The 22,426-nt window shown below is 40.3% G+C and overlaps 1 protein-coding gene across 1 annotated transcript; it reads left to right on the top strand.

Moving 5' to 3' along the window:
* Positions 1–1,362: 1,362 nt before the first annotated feature.
* On the top strand, positions 1,363–22,203 carry LOC138056707 (adhesion G-protein coupled receptor G6-like). Its single transcript, XM_068902563.1, is given in 17 exon segments — positions 1,363–1,892; positions 4,914–5,027; positions 9,496–9,990; positions 10,597–10,755; positions 11,566–12,243; positions 12,563–12,811; positions 13,475–13,587; positions 14,342–14,406; positions 14,834–15,006; positions 15,295–15,530; positions 16,107–16,253; positions 16,781–16,875; positions 17,310–17,824; positions 18,835–19,063; positions 19,754–19,778; positions 19,780–20,084; positions 20,733–22,203. Coding segments are annotated over 17 exon segments (4,206 nt in total). The 5' UTR covers positions 1,363–1,834; the 3' UTR covers positions 21,283–22,203.
* The last annotated feature ends 223 nt before the right edge of the window (positions 22,204–22,426 follow it).

Genomic DNA, 22,426 nt, shown 5'->3' with positions numbered 1-22,426 from the left:
GGACTTTCCTTCCCTGAGCAGCATCGCCTGCATGGTATCAGCAATTCCACCAGCTGCACGTGGGCTTTGTTTTGTTGCAATTTTCCCTTGATAAAATGACTACAAAAAAGAATTATGTGTTCGTGTGTCGCTTTGATTGTAACAGACCTACACACATTTGTGCGAGAAGATAAAAAGAACTGCCGAAAATGGTAAGCTGAAGCTTATATTTTGATAACATTTGTTAGCGTTCTACCGAGCTATTTTGTAATGAAAACAAAGTTAATATTTAACTTTGTAACTGGTTATTGCAGTTGGTCCTTTTTGTACGGAAAGCTAGGTATTTCTTTCACCGCTCGCTTGCTGAGAGCTCGGCCTAACGAAGAATGTTCTGACCAGTTAATCACATTGAATATTTTTAGTCTCCGCGGTTAAAAGAGAACAAAAGGAAGAGAAATAACATACTTTTGTCATCCAGGCCAACAGGCGTGGCTTGTCTGCAGAAGCAGGTTATTTAGAGCTTATCAGCTCAATACTAGGAACAACCTGTCATGAATTATTCCAATGGAGCTGTATGATATTTGCTTTTGTACATCAACCATGTTGACTGTGGGCTACGCGATAGCTGTCCATTCCTTTTCCCTAAACGGTTAATTAACTCTCTTAATCAGGTCGGCTGCTCCGTTCATCGGCAAGCAAATTAAGATAGAGAATATTTTCTGGTAGGATATTGCCGTCGAGCAACGTCAAGTCATCATCATCATATTATTATTATTATTATTATTATTATTATTATTATTATTATTATTATTATTATTATTATTATTATTATTATTATTATTATTATTATTATTATTATTATTATTGTTTTCTAAAAAACTTAACCTGAGCCTTAATGTAGACAGATATCATACCAGTGGATGCTTTCGAATATTGCGAAAAACACCATTATTTATACCAGGAGTCTATACTCATGGGCTCCTGTTTCATGAATATGATGTATATAGGTTAGACTTAACACTGATGAGGCGGCGACTGAAAATGGGATAAGATCCACGACGCATTTCAAGGCATGAGAACTTTTTTGCGGCTCTTTTGGGTTGTAAGACTGAAACTGTCGGGTGCAGGTATGACCTACTTATCGGATCGAAATATAAAATTTAACTTCCTGAAAATATGCAGAAATGAGACATCGTCAAGGCAATTTTGCTTGGATATTTAAATCGGGCTATTTTAAAAAAATTCCTTTTGCATTAAATCACAAGTTAAATGCCCTGTAAACAAATGAACATTAATTTACACGGAACTGACTGTCATTAGTAGTTACGGCGAAGTGTCAGCACTCGGAGAAACGTGGGTAATTTTTTCCAACAGAATTTGAAGCCGTACATTCTCGGGACACGACAATTATGTCCTTACCATCGTTTAATTTCTCTGTTCATGGAAAGAGAAATTAAACTTCCTGCTTATCCCCCACATCGTCTCTTTTTGCAGGGCACCTGTCATAAAACGCGTCGCGTGGATCGATATTTTTATGTCACCGCTCGATGATGTTGCCTCTAAAAATACGCATCCGTCGAATCGACTGCTTACAGCATAGCGGGCCCAGTGACAGCCCCTGGCTGTAAAGGGAATTTATCACTTCCTAGTGCGCAGTTTTGAGTTCAAACAAAATAAATAATTTGCCGTTATCTACCTCAATAATACAACACTGAATTGGAGAGGACTTGGTTAGTAACGTATTCTTATTTATTTACATTTGAGGCCAGGGGTCTTTTTCTTTTGGTGGATTTTCTGTATTCAAGAACAAACTCTCTGAGGCAAGGAAACCGGCAAGGAGAATATAATATTTCGCATGAAAAACAAGACTCCGTCAAAGGACTTGAGAAAACAGATCAAAGCTCCAGAAAGTGGTGAGTCTTATTTTTTTTAAATAGGCAAACGTTTCTAACAAAGCCTGAACCCTTGCAAGAACAAATTTGATTGCCGGCTTAGTGGCAAGAGAAGTCCCAAAATTTGACCCAAAAACGAAACTGCATTATTACAACTAACAAGTTCACGAAGTGTTGACATCAGTTGCTTTTTACAGAACTTAAGACAAATTCAATTCCGTTCTGCAAAACTTAAAGTGATCTTGTAATAAGCTATTCCACTTTCCCTACATCATGCAAATTTCAACATGGCCCCAATATTGAAAGGTTGAAGTAACTTTTCGAAACTTTCTCTGGTGGATAAGTCACCATCCGACAGTTTCATTCTGTACAAAGAGTTTTGCAGGGATTTGCTTGCGAATAACCATGAATATGCTCACTCTAAGCACGTTTTTGAGGAAGGAAGTGAAGCAAAAGCTTGACCAATGTTAAAAGTGGGGTGTATTTTATTCACTGGATATAGCGGACTTCTCGATCGGCTGGATAGAGCTGGGAATATAGTACGTGCGTCAGTTGAACTCGCGTAATCATGCATCTCGTTGTCCCTTGATAATTGAGTAAATTTGGCAGTTTAATCGATGGTTCCTTCAAGCGCTTGTTTTAAAAATCCATATTATTTAAATAACTTGACAATGGAAGGGATTCGTATCAAGCATGACTTATCTCTGACGTATCCATTCGGTGTCGTCACACTTGCAGACTAACCCTAAAGGCCATGTTAAACGAGGCAATTTTTCTTGCAACTCGCAACGCGACGATGACGAATAAAAAACCTTTCAAGTTGCAGAGGGTATGTTACACGTTGGCAACTTCTTTCGCAACTTGCAACGCGTACAATAACAAACAAGATGGCGGACGCGCTAAGTCGCCGAAAGATGAGCTCTGATTGGCCCATTCTGACAACATTGCGTTGCGAGTTGCAGAGGGTTGTCACTCGCAACATAAACTATGCTCGCAAGCAACTTGTCTCGCAACGTTGCGAAAAGTAGAGGGTCGTTCTACTTTTCTCGCAACTCGCAACGCAACAATTGCAGTTGCAAAATGGGGTGTTACACGTGAATTTTTTCTCGCAACTTGCAACGCAACGTTTGTTGCGATGCGAGTTGCAAGAAAAATTGCCTCGTGTAACATGGCCTTAACTCGCAGTTACTGAAAGCTCACCGTTATAAAATGGGTTCTTAGAATTAATTTTTTTTTATCAGCGCTATTTTTGTAAGCAGGTTATTTGTAAGCAGCAGCCTATTTGTAAGCAGCGCTATTTGTAAGCAGTCCGCAGTTGACAAACACCTCTTTCCATTGAACGGAATTTTCTGAAATTTTGGGTGGAAATTCAACGGAACAAAAATTCTCTTCGTGAATTTCCACCCGAAATTTTCGAAAATTCCGTTGAATGGAAAGCGCCTGAAGTCTCCGGAAGGTTCCGATTAGCATCTGAGGCTGAGCTCTTGTTTAAGTTGGTGGTGATGAAACGAAGTGCGGTCACGAGTCATCCTGGAATTTACAAGCGGTTTAAATTGTTTCCTATCAGAATGTTTTGCTTCCAAATAAGGGATTTTCGTTCACTTACTTCCTGTTTAGTCTACAACAATAATTCACTTTATTCAAAGGATTTGCAAGTCAAATGTCAAAATGCTTTTAAGTTTCTCGACTATCTTGTCATGTTGTAAGGTAAAATATATAGCAAAAGCTTTAAGAGCTTTAATTAAAAGCCTCAATTTGTTGGTGGATGAAACAGATTGTACCCGGAAGTGATAAAGCACTTTTTAATTCGCGAACGTCCTTGGTGAGTCTTGCCTGGGAACGCATACGTATTTCCGGCCTTCGTTTGAAACGCTGCGCTATGGATATATGGCCTCCACACGTGGCCGATTATCTTGCACAGTGAAACATTTACTTAATCTTTTTGTTCTAAGTCAATTAAGCGTAACTTTTGCGAACGAAGTAAAGAAAATATTCCCACATTTTTCATGCAAATGACTTTTAACAGGTCCATCTCGTTTACTAAATGAAAATATCCATAAAATTAGCTTTGGTTTTTCCTCTCATTTTCGAAGTTATTTGAAGTAATAACACACTCTCTCGCTCTCTCTCTCTGTCTGTGTCTCTCTGCGGGGAACCTCGCGTCGCGCTCTTCACGCTTGCACAACTGGATTCAAATATTCCTGACATCCCCTTTTAAAGGGGCTCGGTCACGCAATTTCAGGCAATTTTAGCACTGATCGAATGGTCATAGAATTAACTAAATTATCAAAATAACTGTTCAAAACTATAGAAGAACTCTAACAAAACACAGGGAAGCCAATAAAGGACATGGATGGACAAAACTGGAGAAGATTGAAATGGATTGAATTTGGGTAAATTTGAAAAATGTCGGCCCACCTTTTTTCAAATTTATATCAGTCTATATCAAAATGTCATTTACAAAGCTGGGAAATCATTCTCAGTTGTTATGTGGCCGTGATTTTGCAAATGAAAGACTATTGCTCTGCCAATTTGACGTTTAGAGCTCATAATTAACAAAATTAAAAAAAATTACCTAAAATAGCGTGACCTAGCCCCTTTAAGGTATAGAGAAATTGAAAAGTGATCTTGCGATCTTAAATTTGACTTTCCTTATTTGCTCCTTATTTCTATAACGTTGTTATGCTGGCCAGTTAAGGAAGCAACCAAAGAAGGCGATTAAGTTATTTCCGCAAACCTTGCGTTACCTTGCAACGTTGCCACTCACGAATCCCAAGTGACCTTTGCCATTTACTAAACAAAGCCTTTATATTCGACGTAATACTCCTATTCGTCTTTCATCCACCCGATAAAGCCTTTGGGACTTCAAGGCACGTGCTAGAATAGAAAAACATATCCATTAACCTAAATTTTTCTCATAGGTACTGTGATTCCTCGAAAGTTTCCTTACTCATTTTATTACACACACCTCGTGAGATTTTCAATTGAGCTTGGTCAACAAAGATGTCAAAGGAACTTTGCTGATTTTGTTTCTGTACGCAGTACCAAACATCTTCAGTCTTGTTGTCAAGATGCTTTCTGGCTCCATGAATTGCAAGTCTTTCGTTTCACTGGCGTTCATCCTGTTCTTCACGTTGCATAGTTTATGGAACACAGGTAGGTAATTAACACAAACTCGGACTGAAGAAATGAGTTGGCGGTCTAGTCACATTTTGTCATATTGGCCGTTTCAACAGCAAACTCCAGACATGATGAAGCCCATTTCCTCTGTAGATCGTTACTAGTTTAGCTTCCAAATCAATTGTTATATAGTCTGTAGTTAAAGTGTTTTTTCTGCGGAAAGCCCAGATACACCGCAACCACAGCGTTGATATAAATGCTATCAAACCATCCTCGGGTGAGACAAACGAACGGTCTTGTGTACGGAGTTTGTTTTCTGATACAGAACTAATATAATGACATATGGCGGTGATTGCACCTTCTACCTCTTGAGTGCTATTTTCTCAGGGCATAACTACTTTGTGCCCACTCGTAAATCTAAACAGCGGAAACTAACTCTGTGTTCATATTAAATTTGCCCAAACGCAGTGCTTGCCTGAGAGGCGGAGGCAGAATAGTTTTGAGGTTCTTTGAGCGCATTCTGAAAAATATTTGTGATCTTTTGGTCTCGCTTTTATTTACTGAAACGACTACATTTTTAATATCCCAAACTATGACACAATGATACGATGAACGACTCAGTTGAATTTCCGGTTATTTGTTCGCTCCGTTCTTCCTCCTGAAGATAAACGGTGGCGTCGTTTTCCCGCCGGAGACCTTCCAATATTTTAAAGTTCATTTTTCCCTGTTATGTCTATGCATTCCATTCCTTATGCAAAGTGTCGAAATTATGGGTGTCATCCTTCAGTTGATGACAAAAACATACTCGTGTATCATGTTATCTCCTAGTCTAATGAAGAACTTTCGACACTATTGTGTATTGCTTTTGAAAGGATTAAAATCTTCATTTCTACTACGGAGCTCTGACATCGTGCCGGAATATTGTTTGTGTTTCAGATGATTGTTTTGTTCAAAGTTATCACAAACAACAAAGTTTATGTTTGAACCACGTAGCATTCATTCTCACCGTTCCTATTCATTTCTCGTCGATGGTTCGGTAGTCATAAATTCAGTTCTATCAGGTTTCATTTGCGACTGAAACGTTCGAGAGGTAAATGATAAGATGTGTTTTTGAAGTGCATCAATATTGAGGACTCCTTATATTCTGCTTGAATTCGACCATTCGGAATTTTCTCCGGTACAATCCCATTTTTGGGACCTTCGCACGGTTTGACAGTTAAACCATTGTTAGTTAAGCGATGCAGTACTTTAGTGGTACGCATACTGGTCGTCACAATCAGAATTTCCCAACAAACGGCATTGAAGCACCCAGTGTTTGTTATGACAGGTTTACTTTGACAAAAAAAAGATCATCGTATTTTCGTCATGTCAACTCACACCCAAATTCCCGCGGGAAAATGCAGGGAAAAGAGGAAAAGGTGCGACCTTTTTGTTCCTCTCGCGTGATATCTGTTCTTGCTTGACGGGAGAGCAGTGTTCCTGAAAGGAATATTTGTTCTGAGAGTTTGAAAGACGAATTAATACGCTTACGAAGAGATAAAGTAATAAATTCATGGTTTGAAATTGTGCCTCGGAAGCAAGGTACCAAACAAATGTTGATCTCATCACCGCAAAAGTATGAATCTTTGTCATGGCCAACGACCAAAGAGTGTATTATGGAACGTTATCTTAAACCGAAATTTACCGAAAGATTTAAAACGCGTATGTCATGCGCCTACAAATTTAGCTATAAATGATTAACATGTATTGCACCCATGGGTAGTATGGGAAACTAGTTGCTTGGCGCATGACTTTGTAGAGTTCGCTGGTCAGTGGGACACATTAGGGAGCTTACGAAACGACGACGCCGACGGCAACGACGACGCTACAAAACAATAGGTTTAGTGAGCAAAAACAATGGCTCTGCACGCTCTGCACGTGCGTTTTACATTTTGGTACATTTCTTTGCCGTCATCTCCTAAATGACGACGTGAAATGACCAAATTCAAGGTTCTGTGGAGGACGTTAGCACATGACGATGAATTTTCAGTTCTCTCTCTACGCTTCCAACTCACTCATACCGGTTTAATTCCTCGACAGTTACTACACATTTTTAACGCGAAACGACATGAAATAGTTTCGTAGTGATATGAATAACGCGAACTCGTATTTTTAAATGAAGTCCTCGTAGCCGTCGTCGTCCTCGTTTCGTAAGCTCCCTATTGTCCTGTCAGGACGTGGATAAACTACGGTAGCAAGTTTCCCAGGAATTCTGTCAGCTCATTGGGTAGAGCGTCCAATCGTTGTTACAGAGGTCGTAGGTTTGAACACCCTGTCTAGGACTCTGATATTTCAGTTGTCCTTTCGCTCCTTTCGCCCGTCGCCTAGCAACTAGTTTCCCATTCTTGGCGCGGAGGAAGGACCTAAAACTGGAGGGTGCAGGGATGGCGCCATGGTGAGAGCACTCGACTCTCACCAATGTGGCTCGGGTTCGATTCCAAGACTCGGCGTCATATGTGGGTTGAGTTTGTTGGTTCTTTACTCTGCACCGAGAGATTTTCTCCGGGTATTTCGGTTTTCCCCTCTCCTCAAAAACCAACATTTGACTTGATTTGCGTTAATTGTTAATTTCAGTTTACTTTGTGTGCTCCAGTGCTAGAACGACTAGACACTTAAATAAAGTTCCTTTACCTCCATAGTTGCAAGAGTATTACCTATGATTTATGTAAAACGAGCAGCAGTGTTTTATCGGGGTTTAAAAACACGAGTCGCAGCCGATGTACCTCTGAACTCAGAGGAGAATATTAGCATACAAGAAAAACAAGCTATGCCTTATTGGTATTCTTTATATAGAGAATACTAACGAGGAGTGTTTTATCAGGATATAAGGCTCATACACGTGACGTTTTATCGATGTTTTGATAGGCTGTTAGGCTCGTGAACTATTAATGAGTGTTTGAAACTTTTCTCGTGGCCAACAAAGTGGTATATCATGTGTTTTCTATAATGATTCTTTTTTTTTTGCACTGTTGATCATGTCATCAATTCGAACACTAATGACCCCGAGATCGCCCTTTCTCTCATGATCCGACGAGTTCGACTAAAGCAAAAATAGGAACCTTGAACAACAACGATACCTATCATTTATCTGATGTTGTTTTTCCGTAAAATGTGTAACAGGTTTTTGGAATTGAAATAACGCGAAGAGTGCAGAAGTGTGCAGAAATTTTGAAAGTTTTTCAACGGGTGTTCACGTCATGCTCGTAACCTCAAATGTTCTCTTTTTCGCTTGAAGTCGCTGCTTGAAGAAAAACGGTGGAGAAATGTAGAACTACATCAACATGTATAAACATTGCGTTGTAGAGAAGCACGGAATTTGATTGTTTTCAGAACTCCAAATGAGTCAGGGCATTTTGGTAACCGCTTGTTAACGGAAAACGAAAACGAAATTTCCGCCCTTCTTACTGGGTGTTACTGCTATTCTAACTATATCCCATCGCTTGTCTGCCGGGTTTTTGCGAAAGAACGCCATAAAGCTATATTTAAGAAATAGAGAACATGTACTCGCCTGCGGCTCGTGTTCCCACAGCATTTCTCGTTCTCCCAAACTTTCACTCGTGTTTCTATAACTCGATAGAAACACGGAGTACATGTTTTCTATTTCTTTTAGAAAACAACGCGACGAGAAAAGAGTTATAGAGTTATAGAAACACGATTTTTAATCAATCAGCGCCCGTATTTTCTTAGGACTGTTTTCTATATATATATATATATATATAATCGCCTCTGTATAATTGGAAGAGTCCAAGATTCTTTACCACTTCAGTTTGGCTTGAGAGGAAAATGTTACACCATGCATGCATCCTGTTTTTTCTTTTGCGTCTGTATTTTGTGCGAAAATTAGAATTGCTAAACAAGCAGGCTCTACGTCTTATTTTTGATGACAATAACAACACATACGAAACTCTGCTCAACAATTTGAATATGACAACTTTACAAACAAGAAGAATACAAGACATGCTTATAATGGTCTATAAAGCACTTCATGCTTTAACACCTGCGTATATCACATCCTTACTTATTCCGAGACGTAATACCCAAGGGCTTAGAGGTATAAATAAGTTGTACCAACCTCGTGTGAACACTACAAACTATGGCAAAAACTCATTTAAATTCACTGCTACTAAATACTGGAATATCTTAACTGATAAACTTAGAACCGCGCCCAGCGTAACTAATTTTAGGATCTATATCAAGTCATATATATTTTATTTTTTATTGTCTTATCTCATTGTACATACTTTTGTTTACTTTTATCGCAATGTTATAATCTAAGCTATTGTAATTTAATATCGTAGTTACTGTGTAATTTGCATTGTTATTTTAGATTACATTCGGAGATACTAGCATTCTTTGCTACTCTAAAAAAAATCCGAATCGAAATAAAGTTATGTATGTATGTATGTATGTATATATTTTGCAGATCGGGAGTACTGCTGACCTTTGATTTTCCTTTTGGTTTCAGAGGCTTCATTGTCTGGCAACTACAATCTCCAAAGGTGCTACAAATTGAACATAACTTTCCACTATAGCTTCCCTGGAGGCCTAACAAGCAGCACAATTGAAACGAATATTAAAACATTTACGGATTTATCTAGATTTGGTTCTCGTCTTCTTGGTCTTTTACCAGAATGCAAAGGAGTCAATGTTAGCAGTAAACGCATTGAGTACTCGCCACCTGGAGTTAAAAGTGTGTTCTTCAAAATACCTATAATATTTACTGCCTCTAATAGTGTCGCTGATGACCAAGTTGACTCAACGCTCACCAGCTGTATGGACATATTGAATTCCACATACAAACGATTACTTGACCAAAATGCCCCGAAGATAAGTCAAGGAGGGGCCTCCACGAGAACTTACAACGTTTCTTCGATGAGTGGCAGGGAATCGTGTTGCGGTGGGAGCGTACCGCCACCTTGCTGTGCTGCGGGCGCATTCAAGGTCTCCAGCACAAGATGTGGTAAGAAATAAGTCTCAACCTCCCACCAATTCTCTCTCTTTCGAGTCTTGGGCTCGAGATTGAATACATTTATTATTACTCTACGTGTGTGTAATTTTTTTTTGTACCCTCCTTCGTGGGTATTTTTCCATTATGAACAGGAAGAAGCTGGGTCACTCAACTGATTTGTCAAGATAAATCGGCCACCGCGAAAGAGATGCGGGCGCATTCTTTCGATAGTATTTTCCACAAGTGATAAAAATAGATCGTAACGCCCTATTACAAGGCATTATGGGATTGAAATGCGGACAAGCATCGCAAAAATATTAATCCCATAATGCTTTGGGCGGTAAATCGTGACGTCAATTGATAAGAGTGCTGTTGAAGGCCACTTTTGTAGCCGTTAGGAACCAATGTTGTTTTTGAATTTCCGACGACTTACGGAATGCGGATGTCTTGGTTCGAAAGCAATAAGAAGGCGTTCTTCTTAGTGCTGACCAAAAGAACTGCTGTCTGTGTAAATAAGAAGATGTAAACCTGCTTTGTAGGTTCTGAGATGTATTAAGGGCGCATGTCACACTCCCAGGCCAGCGTACTCTTTCTAACTTGAGCCTGCTCTGTTACAAGGTTGCCTTCCCGGATTGTATTTCACGTCTGGCATTTCTTGCAATCATTGCCCTGTTGACACATACCAAGATGAAATATCTGAAACATCATGTGATAACTGTCCAGCTGGAAAGAAAACATTTGGAAAAACGGGAATGTCAAGCAAGTCAAACTGCTCAGGTATTTTACAAAAGTAGCGACTTCTGCTATTTGCATAACTTTTCGCGCCCTCTCGAAAAAAAGAACGCCTGATCACAGGTTATACTGTTCGTAATGAGCCTGTTTCCCTGTTTTGGGACTTGGGGAACATTATTTCCGCAGGAATCCGATTTCCTAGTTTAGTCACACCCTAAAGACTAAGCTCAGTAAAAGGCGTTTAAATGTGACAGGCTAGTTGTGTGCTTACCTTGCTTCTACAATCCTGGACAAAATTGTTGGGCCAATGAAGCCAATACAAGACGTTCCTCACCCCCCCCCCCCCCTCCCCCTCCCTCCCCGCATTCCTATTTGCAATGCAATGTTGATTTGAACCCCGGAAACATTTCGAAAAGCTGCAGTCGGTTTCAACGTTGCTTAGGGTGGTGGGGTGGGGGCACTTTAAAGGGAGAATGATTATAAATTATAAGGTACGCCTTTAGTTGAAGCGATTTTTGTGAGCGTTGTTGAATGTGTCCCGTGGATTTGTGGCCAGAATAGACCTTTTCGGCTTGTACATTTTGTTTTCCCAATACAGATCATGTGATAATACTCAGAAGGTTTGGTCTTTTGTTTTGTTCATTAAAATAAGGGCATGCAAGCATGAAACCTGCATGCACTCTTTTTAATGAACAAAACAAAGGACCAAGCCTCCTGAGTATTATCACATGATCTGTATTGGGAAAACAAAATTTACATGCCGAAAAGGTCTATTGTAGTTTGTTGAAGTTCTGGAATGCATTTTTTCATGACTGTAATGTATCAAATAAATCTTCATTCTTTCTTTAATTCCAGATGCAAACCCTATAAAGCTTCAAATTGACGCGCAACGTTATTTACCTTTCGGCATCCAAGCTGGAAGCGTCGTCGCAAACGTAACCGTTACAACCAGCGTTAACTTAATGCAGCCCTTTAGGTATTACATTGACGGAGTCACGCAACGATGTCCATTATGCTCCAGGCAGCGACATCAGTCACGCAGTATCTTGAAACGACGTCGTCGTGACGATGACGATTACGATGACGATGACGATGATGACGATGATAACGAAGATGTGTGCGAGAATGCGGGATCTGTGGAGCCGCAAAATTATTTTTGCATTAATCGATTTAGCGGAAGCATTAGAATAGCGAATGATTTTGTTTTCATGGATGGGGAAGAATATGCACTGTCGGTTCGTGTGACAGATAGTGATGACCGTGGTCGAACTGAGAACATTGCCAGTGTGACATTTATTTCTCGTGATATGTGCAATGAGATACGAAGGCTCTATTACCAAACTGTTCCCGCTTGTCGTAACGTTTCTGGTGTTATCCGTGGGGAGGCGTTACATTGTCCGAGTATTACCTGTTTACGGCCCTTGTATAATTGGCAAATGGCTTTAACCAGGTCAAGTGAAGCACTGCGAAAGAGTTGTTCTTTCGACCCACAAAGTATGTTGGCTTTGAAGCAGAAGTATTGGAGTTGTCTTGGTGAGTAAGAGGTTTAGTTAAAGACTTGTTTCCATATAGTTGCAAAAACGAAAACCATTTTGCAATCAGCTTTGATCGTTACACTTATCTCCTACTTGAAGAACTAAGTCGAGTCAGTTGGATTTTCGGAGTTTGAATCGACTCGTTCGGGTTCATTAAACAGCCTTCGATTCGTAATTAAGTAGCCCACTTTGTGACTGTATTAGGTGCGCACTGCTGATAAGTGAGAACCATTGTCTTGATTTTGAAAATTGCGGCAGTGTGTGGTCCTTTCAAATATAGAACCGTCCCTTCATTCAATATCGCTCGGTTTTTGCAGGACCTCCAAGGATAACGTTACACCCAGTCTCCTTGAGGTTGACGAAGGGCGCGGCAACCGTGCTAACATGTAATGCTAGCAGTCCACTACCTGTACATGTCACGTGGTACAAGAATGGAAAAGTTTCCGGATTTGGAAACCAACTTGAGATTAACAACTTTGAAAACGAAGATCAAGGCGACTATTATTGCAAGTTCTCGACAGATCTGACAAGTAGTTTCTCTGAAACAGCGTTACTTGTTACTGAAGGTTGGTGTGACTGTGAAATTCTGTTATGCTGAATATTATGCAGGACACAAAACGTGCTCAATGTGGCCCGTGAGGGGAGTGCGTTTTTTGTCGATCCCACCGAATGGACCTTTCAGGGAGCTTTGAACCATTCGCGCCGCGCAAACCCCGATAGTTGATTCTGGTACACCTCATTCCAAAATGCCCGTCATTTTAGTATTCTTTTGTTTGCTCGCAAATCAGCCCTTGTTGCCTCGTCCTTAAGCTGAACTTCAAAAGATTGAGGTAACAAGGGCTAATTTCAAGTGAGCTATGATCCTCGCAGTTATGAACGCAATTTTAGAAAAACCGTAGAGAAGCCTGAAAAGGCCTGAAAAATTCAGGACTTCAACGAGGTTTGAACCCGTGACCTCGTGATGCTGGTGCGACGCTCTAACCAACTGAGCTATGAAGCCACTGACCAACTACAACGACAGTCGTCTGTCGAAAATATTTAATAAATATTTTTTCTGTCTGTACTCCGTTATCGTAATGAAAAGCCTAAATAACAATGACCACAACCAGGTTTTCTGAGCCCGCGAGACTGAAGACTGAGCACCCCCAGCAAACCATTGTTTTAACGAAAACTGCTGGTCAGCAACCTGGTTCTGATAATTGCTGTCTAAGGTCTTCCTTGAATTTCAGGTGTATTTACGTCAATAGTATCATTCACAATCGCAAATGAAAACTATCAGGGTGACCTTCTGGACTCGAGCAGCTCGAGGTACAAAGATTTCCAGGACATCATACAACGAAATGTGAGTAAACCTATTTTCTAAAATCATCACCAAATCTCGTTTATAAATAAAACGTTGGTGGCATTACTTCAATTGGCCATTTCCGAGTTCATGTCTGCCTCCTCTTCAAAGCGAGTCTAAGTGCGAAGTTTTGCTTTAACGAGTCTAAGTGCGAAGTTTTAAAAAAAAAACCTTCGCACTTAGACTCGCTTTGAAGAGAAGGCAGACATGAACTCAGAAATGGCCTAATTTGACGCCAGGCGTTTTAACTGTTCGGCCTCCTCTTCTGCCAGTGCTTCAAAGATAGAAACGTCGAGGTCACCGAGAATCAAATGCAGGACCTCCATCTCTGAAAAACGTAGAAAAAGTGACCGATGAGGTATTTCCAAAAAGCTTTTCTTTGGATTAACCAAAACATTTCATCCATCGCCATTGCATCCTGGAAGGGAATTTCTCAATACTTTTCCTATGAATATTCATAGTTTTGTATTTCATCCCAAAGAGTTAATATTCAAATTCACTCACACAATGTAGCTGACGATAACAGTTGGCTATCAAAACATGTTTTCAAAACTTAACAAGTGTCGTCTCTTTCTTAAAACGTATCAGTAGAGTGAATGTTAAAACATGTCATGCAGCGTGCATAATCACCAAAGGAACGTAATGCTTAGTGGCTTTCACTTGGTTGGTCACAATTAAAACAGTACATCCGAAGAGTACTGTTTCGAAGCTGTCATCAGAGTAATAAGGAAATAAATCTGTTGTCTTGTTTCAGCTGGAAATTTATTTCAACAAAGTAAACCCATCAGGAAGCTATCAGGTCAAGATGACGAAGTTGAGGTGTGTTTGTATTGCACTTTGCATTGGCTTTGACCAAACCGCGGGATTTTTGAAAAACTTAAATTATCACAAGGATTCGGAAAGTCAATCAGGTTCTTATGTTTTTTAAGTGCCATATAGAGCCAGTTTCAATCGAGTTTCGTACAACCAAAACCAAAGTAATTACGTTGGCCAATCAAAAAGGGCGGAGACAATCCAGTAAACCAATCAAAACTCGAAGTAATTACACGTAGCCGACACATTTTAGCGCAGGAAAATTTGCACGCGCGAGCCACGATTGGTTTTGGTTTCACTTCTGATTGGTTGAAAGAGTGTCCCGAGAACTTCGAAACGATCACTGAGTGAAGTAATGCAAAACCAAAGCAATTCGCTAATTACCTTCGACACTCCGTTGAAGACCGCTCTATCTCTCTTCTTGTAATCTCAGGGACTCATTTGGCAAAGTTGGCTTAGATCTGGTAGTTTACAGCTCAGCACAGAATGAAGATATGACGTCGTACTACAACAGACTCCAGATGCAACTGACTGACAGCAGAGAGATGGAAGAGTTTATTAAACCTTTTAAAGTGTCACGCAAGATCGTGGTGATAAAAAGTGCCAGTGAGTGCTATTGGTATGATGTTAACCCTCCACTCCCCAGCGTGACAATTCTGAATGTAGCATCAGTTGTCGGTTTTTGTGATGTCATATTCCTTGAGATAAGCTACAATAAGGAATTTATCGAGTCTGAAACATTAGCCCTCTAGCATATTCTCTCGTAGACCAAGAGCTACAAAATGACGCAAAAATTATTTTAATGCAAGAAACGCCGTCCTATGCCTGCACAAGGAAATCTCTGATTTCGTCCTTATCTGAATTTTACTGTTCCATTACTTTTCTCCTACCCAGCCCACTGTCTGCCTCAAGAAACTGGAAAAATATCCATTAAGGGGAACATGACGTGGCAGATAACTCCTATTGGCCCAAACTCTTCATCCGTAAAATGCCCGTATGGTCCTCCTGCCGCCAGTGCCACACGCTTTTGTGGAGGGAATTTCTCTGCTGGTGGTTTGTGGGAAAACCCAGATGCTAGCGGTTGCAAATACAAGTCAGAGAGAACCAACAGACTAGACAAACTCTCTAAGGTGAGATACATGTATTTTAGAGCGAGTTTCACGATTGGTTTTGGTTTCACTTCTGATTGGTTGAAAAAGTGACGCGAGAACTTTGAACGAATCACTGAGTGAAGTAATCATAAACTAAAGCAATTCGTTCATTACTTTCGTTACAGAGACAAAACACATACCGTGCATTTTACCTTTCGACACATCCATCCGAAAAATTGGTTTTTGCCTTGAGCGGGACTCGAACCCACGTCTCCCTGATTACTAGTCGGGCATAATTGTCGGGCATGCTAAGCCACTACACCATCAAGGCTACCACGCTGGCAACGCAGCAGATTAATGAGGTGACTTAGCAACACGGGGATCCCTTGGTCCCAACTTTTCTTCACTTGAAAGGTAAAATGCACGGTATGTGTTTGTCTCTGTAACATAGTCTATACCTTTCATTTGCCTCAAAATTCCTCACTTTCATTTAATTACTTTCAACACTCATTGAAAACCGCTCTATCTTTTGTTTAGGATTTTATTCATCCGCATAAAATGCTACTAAGATTTAGGCGGTTTAAATATGTTAAGTTCAAAATATGTCTTTTCTAGATTCGTATCAGGAAGCAAAACGTTGTCAAGATTACCAAAGAGGTAAGAGTTTTGACGTCACAGCCAGACGACATGAACGAGGCTGATGCAGTATTGATAGCTGAGGTCATAACCGATATCGTCTCATTGGAAGATTCATTAAATGAGGTAAATACTTAGATTTTCTATGTAAGTCAAGAGTTACAAGTGTTGTCGCGTATCCTCCATGAACCTCTCTGCTCTCCTGCTTTTGCGCCGGTGTCAACGAGAAAGGAAATGGCACTGATTAGGATTTGATGCAACATTCTTAGCATTTACCTAAAATACAAACTGTTCGCTGAGTTTTTTGGTTTTGCTTCAAACTGTTTTTGTCTAAGAATGTTGTGATGAAATCATTCACTCTAGCAATAGCATAACTAACATCAGAAGACCACAACAAACCTGTATTGAATGTGATATTTTATGGTGAGCTTAACGATATATATATGCATTACTCGCGCGCAAACAAGATGGATATGTTGTCAAGGAAAAACCTAACATCAGGTCGAGACGCTGGTGGGGTCAACTCTCTACTGAACAAATCGCAAGGAATTTTCCTTATTTTGTACAAGCGTCGTGTGTGTTTGCATGTAGGCTTGGCAAAACCACACACAGGTTATGTCATTATGTCATCTCCTTCCTTTTATTTTCCTCAGACTGCGCAAGATGTCATGACCGTTGTTGACAACGTTTTGAATATGAAGAAGGAAGATTTAAAAGAGAGTCAACGATCGAACAGCGCTTCTACCAAGTGAGAATTTCTTTCCTTCTTCAAACCTTTTATGCATTGTCTCATTTATCACCCTTTCTTTGATCTCAAGAGTATTACATTTAGAAATGCGCAAACTCTTTATGAAGCGCACAAAGCAAAGGCGTGTCGTGCCCTTCAAGGCAATCCTCTTTAGTCTGTTACCATATCGGAGTTATTAAGTTTCACCCTTTTGCTTTGCTTGTCTTAAAAATTTTGGAGTTAGATGATCTCCTCTGTGATAACTAATCTAGCTAAATAAACTAGTACAACTGCAGTGGAAGGGTGAGTTCCTTTCGTAGATTTTATGAAGGGGACTATTTTCATTATAGGGTCCAATTCTCAGATGAACTTGCCAGGGAACCTATAACAGTACCAGGTGATAGCTAACTCAAGCAAGCTAGTAATTTTGTCTTGCGTTTGTTTTCTTTTTTCAGGTTCGTTCAGGCGGTAGACAAATTAGCCACGAACCTTCCTTTATCAACAAACGAATCGTCCAGGGTTCTAGTCACTTCAAGTGTAGCCATCCAATCAAGACGAGCAGACCCAGACTCCTTTCCAGGCATGACGCTTGCAATCAAACAACCTGCAGCGGACCCTGAAAATTTAACGCCGAATAGCATGGCGATCGACGAAATTCCGATGGACGATGTTCAGACATCAATCACTTTGCCGGAAGTCATGTTTGAAGGCAAGGATCCTATCGGCAAATCGGTCAAGATTGGTTTTGTCGTTTATCAGAATGACAAGTTTTTCCAACCAGTTGTACCGGTTAATGTCGAGAGCAAGCGAGAGGCCTCTTCATTTATGAGTCGGATTATGTCCAGCAGTGTTCGGGATATGACGTTCGACAACCTTTTAAAACCAGTTGAGCTTGTTTTCGAGCCTGCACAGAAAATGGACGAGAATGGCATGAAGGCTGTGTGTGTCTTTTGGGATTTCGAAGCTATTGGTAAGAATTGAAAATGAAAGCGTGAAACTCGACCAAGAGACAGGCCGCGTCTCCCTGAACATTTATGATAACTGAACAGAATGATTCTGACCTGACTGAGATACATCAAGAAAGAGTTTTCGCTCACTCATTAATTGAAATTGAAATGTATTTTAAATTAGATAGCGTAAATACAACAGGCCTCAATAGCATTCATAATATCAATAATCTATGAAGGCGACAGATAACAAAAACACAGGATTACGTCACATCGAGACTCTTTGAAATTCCGTCGTTACATTTTAAATGCTACCTCAATTAGTATTCTGAATCCAAGATTATAGCACGGAATAACAATTCCGTAATTCAGATCACGAATACTAACTCACCTACTATATCATTTTTCAAGTCAGATTTAGACGGATAGAATTTTGCACTAATCCGGCTATCACTTGGCTGCGCCCTGAAGAAAACATAGGATGGATCACTTCATCAGTGACTAAGGTCGTGTTCTATTAGGATCAACCGTTTCAACCACAACCGGTTTCGGTTGAAGCGGTTGAGGGTTCCAGTAGAACACTTTTCCAACCGTTTTCGGTTGAAACGCGGTAACTCCTGGCTGGGAATAGTTATTACCAGTTATTACTTATTACAGACAAGTTGAGGATCAAAAGGAACAAGGAAGGAGCCCGCGGTCGACTTTAAATGGCCCGCGTAAACGACAGCGGTTGCTGCCAATGCTTTTTCAACCGTTTCAACCTCCACTATGATGCCGGTTGAAAAAGTTGATTAACCAAACCAACCGAAAACGGTTTTTTTCCCAATAGAATATGAAGAAACCCAACCAACTAAAAATGGTTGACCTCAATAGAACACGACCTAAGTAACTTACCGCGTTTCAAATAGTGTAGAAAAAGTCATTTACTAGGATCAGCGCTGCATAGGTCATAGTTACCGTAACTTTTGATTGTTCCCATGTGGTTCCCGACGTCATATTCGTAATTGTCTTCCAATTCATCTTGCGTTCGTAGGTGGCCTGGGGAATTGGTCAAATCGAGGCTGCAGACTGATAAAGACCGAAGCAGGCAGGGCAAAATGCCACTGTGATCACATGACTAATTTTGCCGTTCTTTTCTCTGCCTCGGGTCCAAGGACGCATAAGGGTGCACCTGGCGTGGCTTTGTCAGTCATTTCTTATGTGGGCTGTGCAATTTCACTGGTTGGCCTATTCCTTACGTTGATCACGTATTCATTGTTCAGGTATGCGAAGTTTGAATGGCTTTAACAACCTCTACATCCCTTCAAAAACTATGTGCCCTTGATTTTACTCTGTCTAACCCCAGACAATTTTACTCATCAATGGGTTAAGTTGCTCCGGTGATCGTCGCGTCAATAGTTAAACTTGAATCAAGTTCAAGTTATATTTGTTTACAGCAAACACTTCAAGTTATCACTAGGCTGGCTTGCAAATAGCGAAGAGCTAATCGCGGCAAGCCAGACTGCACACAGAAAAATTTTACACATTTTTTTATACAATAAATAAACATCACATACAACGTCATTGTTGGATGTTATTGAAGGTGAAATTTAGTGCGTACTACTTGAAGCTCTCAGGCTTCATGTGTCTCAAGTCGAAAGGAAGTTTGTATTGTTGACCGACGGAATTTTATCACTCAAATTCTAACCTGCTTAACATCTACAAAGAACTGACACCTGTATTTGACTACACTTGCAGGATTTTGTTATAATGATCAGGCCCTTGATATTTGGTCTACACTTTTTCTTGGTCAATATTTTGCTGCAATATATGCTTCTCACAATGTCTACATTCTTGTCGATGTCTACATTCTTAGCGTTCCAAATAAGTTTTGGACCCTGAATTCCCCCTTCTCGTTCTGGCAAGGTGTGACCTTGTTTTCAAACTTCCTCCTCTCTCTCTCTTCCCCACAGGAATTTGCGCAAGACAAACCAGCAAACCAATCCTAATGAGCCTTTGTGTATCACTCATGTTACTGCTGATCGTATTCATCGCGGGAGCTGGACGAACTGAGAATCTTATTGGCTGTCGCATTGTTGCAGTTCTCTTGCACTACTTTTCTTTGTCATCTGTGATGTGGATGGGTGTGGAGGGCTATAACATGTACATGTCATTTGTCCAAGTGATGGCTACCTATCAATCAAAATTTATGCTTAAAGCGTCTGTGGTAGCTTGGGGTCTGCCAGCTCTCATAGTGACCATCACTGTCTCCGTAGCAACGAGTTACTATGGCAATGACGAAGTGTAAGTAAATAATTCCATTCACTTCTTGCACAAATCCCATAATACACCTCTTTTACCCCTGCATGGGTTTTCGACTTCTCTTGGGACATTTTCATGTCCCAGGAGAAATTGCAAACCATGGTTGTGCAAAAGTTTTGGTGGGTAATAGAGGTGTATTATGGGATTGTGCAAGTAGTGAATATGCAGAGACTGTGTAAAAGACGGAGTGTAAACGAAAAAAATTGTGTTCTGTTTATCTCGACCGTATGTGTCAAATTCTAGAGGACAGCGAAGTTTAGTGGGCTATTTCCGTGTTCACTTTAGCCCATTAGCTCCTGCCTTCTGCTCAATCAATCCATCGCGACGCGAGAAATGGTCGTGCGGCCAATTTTTGTGCAATGTTTTTGACTTTCTCCCCACGAAGAGGTCCCATCGTAAAAACCACAGTTGCAGCTATAGGCAGCACTGTTGTCAATGGCGTGATGGTAAGAATGATAAGTTACCGATAGATCTTTCCATTTTTTCCACTTTATTTCTTGCTTTTACCCTCGTTCTTTCAATCCATCTGAAAGTGTGAAAGGAACCCATTGACTTTTTTTCTACGAATACCGAAAGTATTAAGAAGATTAAGAACTCCTTGATTCTATTTTTTTGTCTGTTTACTTACAGCTGTGTGCTTTATGGATTTGCTTTTCATGCTTCCCAGTTTGGTCCAATCCTCGCCATAATCGTCGTCAACTTAATTGTTTTCATTCTTGCCTTGCGCTCTTTGAGTAAAATTGGAACCCTCGTCTCCGCGGAGAAGAAAGCAACGTCCTACCAGCGTGCGCGCACATCCTTCGCCATCTTGCTGTTGTTGGGCCTAACCTGGTTATTTGGTGCACTGGCTATTTCTCGAGCGCAAATTGTGTTTGACTATCTGTTCAGCATATTCAACTCGCTTCAAGGCTTTCTGGTCTTTTTTTTCCATTGCCTAAGACAGCAAGAAGTGCGTAACCAATGGAAGATGTTCTTGACAGGAAAGGGATTACTGTTCTCGATGACCGACTCCAATTCTCGCATTAAGTACCCTCTTAAGACTATTTCCAAGGGTCGAAAGTACAAAGGAGGCATTGAGACGCGAGATCCGTCTTATTTCAAGCACGAGAGTATCACGTGTTCTGTGGGCAACTTCTCTCCGAGTCGTCCTGAGATATCAATTGTGCCGGCCGAGGTTTGAGAAAACGTGTTCACACGAGAGCCAATGGTCCTTTAGATAGTGACAAGTAGAGAGTATAGTAGTTTATGGGAACGCCTTCCAAGCCAATACATAATGTCTGCCTTTTCGTTCTTACCTTAAAAGAAAGGCTGACATATGAAAGAATATGTAAATGAACCATTTTATTACGTTTGACTTCTTGGAACTGTGGAAAGCTCGAAGCCTCAGTAAGCGACTTTGACCTTTCGTTAACTCCAAACAGAATTGATTTTTCTTGAATTAATAGACCTAATCGGCTAACTGAGTGTTGTACCCAATTCAAATCTCTCGGGACTAAGATTCTTTGTGTATTGTATTTGCATGATAATGTAGCATTCATATTTAAATGATATGGAAATACCTGGAACAAAACGTTTTATTCCCAAAGGGTTTGAATTGGGTACAACATTGAGTTAGACGATTAGGTCTATTATTTAATGCAAACTTTATCAATTTTTCGAACAAAGTTTAGACCTTTATCGATTGTTCAAACCTAATATTTTGCGTGATTGGAGAAACGAGCATAATTTTTGCATGGGTGCTATATTTCGTTCGTTTGTCGTTTGTTCGTCTCACGGAGAGAGGACTCGGTAACGCCAAGGCCGGTACACACCGGAAGTAAAGACAACGTCATTAACATTTCCTTCTTTCACAGCAAAAGAAAATGGCTTCGAATCGAGCATATACGAAACGAAATGTAAATAAATCCACAGATAAGAAAGAGTCTATTTTCTCCCCTCTTGTTAAATACGAAAATTTGTCTAATTTCGATTTTTCCAGAATGAATAAATGAAACATCAATCCTTGAAACAGACAACTGCTTTGTATATTTTTACGACCAAACCTAAACGGTTAAAATATATTGATGCTAAGATTTCATTAAAGTAAAACTTCATTTGAAAAGTTTCCTGTTGTTTGACTTCTTGTTTTCTTAAAGGTATAACGACAAGGTTCAGTTTTCTCTTCTCCCTAATTTGTTTCCGTAAGCTTTGAACCTCACCGCACTGGTAGCCCAGTTCAGCACCGGGCTGTCACGCGGGAGGTCGTGAGTTTAACTCCGGCCGCACCAACACTGAGGGTCTTTAAATAACTTGCCTTTGTAATTACATCTGCAAATGGTTAGACT

This window comes from Montipora capricornis, chromosome 7 (assembly GCF_036669925.1).
Source record: "Montipora capricornis isolate CH-2021 chromosome 7, ASM3666992v2, whole genome shotgun sequence".
Taxonomy (NCBI): Eukaryota; Metazoa; Cnidaria; class Anthozoa; order Scleractinia; family Acroporidae; genus Montipora; species Montipora capricornis.
This window is presented reverse-complemented; position numbering and strand designations above follow the sequence as displayed.